This window comes from Protopterus annectens, chromosome 7.part0 (genome assembly GCF_019279795.1).
Source record: "Protopterus annectens isolate FY-2018-M chromosome 7.part0, PAN1.0, whole genome shotgun sequence".
In the NCBI taxonomy this organism is placed as follows: domain Eukaryota; kingdom Metazoa; phylum Chordata; order Ceratodontiformes; family Protopteridae; genus Protopterus; species Protopterus annectens.
In genome coordinates, this window is record NC_056739.1 from 1,981,104,631 (window position 1) to 1,981,110,630 (window position 6,000).

Sequence of the window (6,000 nt, forward strand, 5' to 3'; positions counted from 1 at the left end):
ACAATAAAGTCACCAAATTTGTTTCCAGTGCAAAATTCTCTTCCCACCACTGCTCCTCTCTGCATCATCTCAGTTGGCTAGAATCCCCCCACCATCTTACTTATCTACAGTTAACTACTTCCCACAAGATAATCTACCAACCTGATACCTGCCCTTCCCTCTCATCCATACTGACCATGTACTATCCCAATCGCCACCTCAGGTCTGAAAATAAAATGTTATTGTCCATCAAAAAACCCAAGCTCTCAGCCGGCCAAATGTTGCATTCTCATGTTGTCTCCAAGTTATGGAACAACCTTTCTCCTTCAGTCAGGACAATCAGTAATCCTGCTTCCTTTAAAAAATCCCTCAAATCTCATTCTCCTCTCTCTGGCTATGCTCCTGTACCTCAACTAATAACCCCAACACCTGACTTCCCACTCTGAAGCCTCAGTCTTCACCTATCATCTATAATCTTTCCACACTCCTCTGTACCACTCTGACTCCTTGCTGTCACTTTTACTAGACTCTTCCTCTTTTTGCCTTTGTCACCACCTTCCACGCTTAAGTCAGCTCTCTTCAGCTAAGTACTCTACTAACTTATCTATACTCACATTCCACCTCAGATATATAGTATCATTACTTCCATAATTTTAACTGACTGTAAGACATTATCACTTTTTCTGCTATTCCTCCTTCACATGTGTATGTCCTGCTCAAAATAACTCCTGTGTTTCAACAGTTCTCACTCTTGCATATATTAGAGATCACTTGGATGTAACTAATGAAATGTTAGTACTGCTCAAAATTGTTCTATGTATTTTATATGTTTTACTTTTGTATATAATTAATGAGGAGCTTTTCTCCCTGGGCATCCACTAAAATGGGCTCTTCTCGGCCCAGTGGACTTTCCCAGTTAACAAATGCAATAAATAAATGAGTGAATAAATAAATAAACAAACAAATAATAAATATGGGATCTTGCTTATTGCTGGCTTTTTTTCTAAGCAGAGTCACAGTTACCACCTTTCTCTATTTCCAGTTTACCATCCCGTCTTCTCTCCTAAACATCTTGCTGTCCACCAGTGTGATGTATCTTCTGCGTAAAGCTTCTTCACAAGGTTTTGTCAAAGTCTTATTGTAGTACATATATGCCATGCCCACTAGTTTCCCTGCATGCACTTCTGCCATTTCTCAGTCACTAGCTTTATTAAAGTCTACTAGCAAGACCTCTTTTTCTGAAGCTCTAATACTTGTTGCCAGTCAGCACGGTGATGTTGAGGAAGTCTACCAAACTAGTTTACAAGTTCCTTTCCATCATCCTCCTATGGAAAAAGGTGATAATGACTGGCTTATAGCTAACCAACTCATTCATCCTCTTCCCATGTATAATGGCATTACTGATAGCCTTTGTTAGCTGACAGATATCACATCATAGTATAAGGAAGGTAGTGATTATCAACTAGCCTCTTAGGACTCCTCTCATACTTGCAATTATCCACAGCAGGATACATCTAGTTTTTCCTATCTGTTCATACCTTCCTAGTCCCTTGTTGTCTCCTTTATGGATACTCTTTCACCTAGAGACTAGATCTATTGTCATATCTCCCTCTAGTACCCTGCTAACCCACACTGACAGTAAGTACTAAAAAAACAACTAATCTTCCTAGGTAAATCATAAACCTGGGCTCTGTAAAAGGTATTGACAGTCCACTTCCCACTACCTGCACAGGGAATCCAAAATATTAGGCAGGAAATATGTCTGACATTATACATGTAGAGAGGAGTGTCCACAAGCAGATGGTCTTCTCCATAATTATGTACATGCTTGACACATACTAAAAATCTCCATCAAAGTGACTAAGCAAAATATAAAAAGTTATCAAAACATTATTGTGGGAAGGCTCAATACCCAACTGAAAATATATCGCACTCATGTTTAATGGAACCAGGGTGGGGGCTGCACCCATGCCCAAGTGGGGCAGGGAAGAAAAAAATGAACTTTCTCCTCATGGGTAACTCTGGAGAGCATTTTATCAGTTTCTCATTAATGGCTGCTGAATAGCACCCATGATTTCTCCCCAATGACACACTATAATAGCATCTCTTTCAGACTGTAAGGCTATAGACTAGACTGTTAACACAATAACTCTCTGGTGAGACATAATTCAATTTTGGGCCCTCACAATGTTAAGATAGTCAAAATGGACTTCCCTGACAAATAGTATAATCTCACACCACTTTATAGACATCCAGACAGATAAACAGACATTCCCCAGGGTCTGTTTTTAGATCTCTTGAACAAGTAAAACAGCAGTTTAACTTACTGACAGTTAACATTTGAATATACCTGCAGTAAACAGAGATGTCTGCAGCTAGCAGACAAGAAGTCAAGCAGTAACAGCAAGCTCCTCATTATTAGCTCACTTTTTTTGCTGAGATGTCAATCATGTCACGGCTTTGTCTACTCAGATGGCCAGGACTGCACAAATTCTATGTGAATGCTGATAACAATGGAGCAAGTGTGCTGAGCAGCATGTTCAAAGAACACCATGGTTTAAGAGATCAATGACTATGCCATCAGTCAAAAGAAGAGGGAATAAAAAAATAATTATATGGGACTAGGAGGATAGGAAGAAATCCACTGACAATACAGATAACACTCAAGACAGGCTGAAGTTGAAAATGTCCCATGAGGCCAAGATAAAAATAGTTGATCTTCGGCACTTGAACTGAAAGGTTCCACAATAGCAATTTTCATAATTCTGTTCTCACCATGACGCTTAATGGATTTTCAGTAGCTAATGCAACAGAAGTATTCATTACCTGAAGATATTAAAGAGACAGATTTTCCCAAAAGAACTAATGGAACTTGCATATCTGCAGAAACAAGGGTCCCAAAAACAGTACCAGTAATTACAGGAGCAGACTGTCTATGTTTTACAAAGATGCAGGAAGGAAATGGTGGAAACTGAGGAAGTTACTAAGGGCTGTATAACTAAAAACCAATGAGGTGGGTGGCTATGATCACCCTTCTCTAATGCATTTATTCAGGTAAGACCCTTTGGTTGATGATAAAGAATAACTTGATAAGAGTCTGTAGTTAAGTTGCCTTCTGTGTCATTAGGCATAATAAATCTGATGATTTTGACAGTATTGTCTCCTCAGTGTTGTAATATGTGTTGTACCTTTCACAGTAAACATGCATTAAACATATCTATCCAAATGCATGTATAAGTACAATTAAACAAACAACATATCCATGATTCACATAATTTTAGAGTAAGATATGCAACAAATTAAATACCAAACTGAAGAGTAATGAAACACCAATTTTATTTTTTTATTTATTCTTTCTTGACCAGGTTAATTCCACTAGGCTGTTGACTTCTTTTCAAGAGAGACCCGAAGTGGTATTTAAACTACTAAGGGATATCTGGCCAGGGCTTCAGGGAACTTCCACAAAACTTTTTGATAGATGACATACACTCTTACATCCACCTGAGCTACCACCAACTCTAGCAGATGGTATCTTAGTTTAACATTTCATCTGAAGTATGACATATTCAGAATTGAAGCACCCCTTACAACAGTCCATCTACCTGGTGTTGGAATAGAACCCACAGCTTTCTGCACAAAAGGCGAGTGTGCTCATTTTTCCACTACTGACATATATAGCATGCTTCTTTAAGACAGTTGTAACAAACTGAATGTATTTCAGTATTTACATCAGTGTAAACAGCAATGAGACAACTGGAATTTGAATTCTTTCTTATAAATCTACTTTTGTAGAATAATAGGGGAAGATTTTGTACAGCTTTTTCTTATACACTTATTGTGTAACCTCATGCACAAATTATTGTGTAACCTCATGCACAAATTATTTAATTGCCTCATTTCATGATACAAATCTGACACCACAATTCTCATGGTAGTAGTAGTTTGGAAATATGGTAAAAAGCAATTATGCAATGAAAAGTAGGTTATTTTGTACTGGAAAGAGTGGTAAGGCATTACATAACCTGAAATACTAATCTGCGAAGGGAAAACTTAAAAAAATAATACCTGTATAATATTAATCATTGTTATTTGAAAACTGAATAGTTTTAAAGCTACTTAATTATTACTGGAGAAAGGCTACTCTGGAAAAGTTTGTCATTTACATTTGGAGTTACAAGAATAAATAATAATATAAAATGACTGTATACTTACATCATATAATGCTGCAAGTCCACCAATAAATGCTAAGATATAAAACACAAACCGCCAGCTGCAAAACCAATCACATAATACTGTTTTAATAATAGCAACACACATTAAAATATGATCTCTAGGTAGCAATAGCTTTGGTTTTGATACATTAAATGAGTCTGAGGAAACCTGACTCCTCAGTGGGAATACTTCATCAAGTCACACCTATGGATTTTTGCTGTCAGGTACTGAGAGCTCACACAATTTTCCTTTATAACAGTCTGTCAAGGAACAGATGCATCTCACTTCATTACAGGTGTTTCCTTCTCATACAACCACATACAGAAACCTCATACTTTAATTAAATGAACCATTGATTTTCCAAAAATGTAAATGTGGAAACATTTCACAATGATGCTCCAAAACTGTAAGTAATCTAAAGGTATAATTCTGATACAGAAGTCTGGGTCATTGCCAAAATCTTAAACATTTTATCCTCTGGCAACAGCAAATACCTAGTTGAGTTTTTTTCTTTGAAGCAAACGTTAGCTACTCTGAAACAATGAATCTGGTCTTCTATATATGAAACTCAGGCAAAATTTTACTGATGTCAAGATTGCAGGTGCCATACAAAAATGTTTCTTTAACTGCCTGTTTTATCATGGAAGCATATGTAGTTATCTTCTAAACGGGCATCCCTGTGGTTTGATTTCTTATAAAATACAGTAAAAGTAAATACATGATTGATAAACAGAAATACTATTAAATGTTTGCTTCTGTTTGGTTTCTTAAATGTAGACTAAGCGGAGACAGCAAACTAAACAACAGAAATACACTGCTGGAGTGAAAGCATTTTTTGAGCTCCTTCATCGAGGGAAGGATCCCAAAAGAACTTCTAAAGCTGAGCATGTATAAAGCTCTGGGTCTAGATGAAATTCACCCCTATATTTGAAAGGAACCAATAGGAAGGCTTAATGAAATGTCATATAACACAAGAAGTTAGGATGAAGTGCATGGAACTGAGAACAATAGCTGTGATTCCATTTTTACATTTGAGGGAGAGTGAAATATCAGACAGAAAGACTTACAATATAGAAAACATGTTGAAGTTCTTTTGAAGGAAATATACTAAATGACTAAATGCTTAACAGGCAAGGGAATACAGAGTCCAGAGAGCCGAATGCATGCATAACAGTAAGTTCATAACTAAAAGTTTAACAGAGTGCTTTGTAAGATTGATTAAGTCAGCAAAGGCTAAAGCTGTGGGAAGATTTAGCAAGAATGTGCTGAAATATTTAACACATATAAATGAATACAGGCATTAGACAGTTTTAGAGAGGATCAAAAAGTGGTTGTCGTAGTAGAAAGTTGTGTGCTTGCAGAAAGCAGAAGGAAATGCTAACTAATGCAAATTATGCAACAACCCCCAATTAATATTCAAAAACGTGCATGCTGATTGGTCAGCATGCATGTTGTAAATCAGAGTTATAGTAATGGAAAAAGGTCCAGTCGCCCGGACTTTTTCCATTACTATAACTCTTTTTTTACAGCAACGGAGAACACAAGATCTCCATTGCTTCACACTGTCTTGCTATGTTAAACTCGTTTAACATAGCGAGACAGTTTGTAAAAAGCAACGGAGATCTTGCTTTCTCCGTTGCTTTTTTCAAAACTGTCTTGCTATGTTAAATGGGTTTAACATAGCGAGACAGCTTTAAAAAAAGCAACGGAGATCTTGCTTTCTCCGTTGCTTTTGCCCACAGCTCTGATGTACTGCATAGGCATATGCATGCGTAGTACATCAGAACTGCCGCAGAATACCAGACAGCT

General features: G+C 37.1%; 1 protein-coding gene across 1 annotated transcript in view; it reads right to left on the reverse strand.

Annotated features, from left to right (window-relative positions):
- Nucleotides 1–6,000, reverse strand: part of CERS3 (ceramide synthase 3) — a 734,999-nt gene that overhangs the window by 316,200 nt on the left and 412,799 nt on the right. Inside the window, exon 6 of the mRNA XM_044078405.1 lies at nt 4,192–4,249. Coding sequence (XP_043934340.1) covers nt 4,192–4,249 — 58 coding nt within the window. The remainder of the gene's footprint in view (nt 1–4,191; nt 4,250–6,000) is intronic.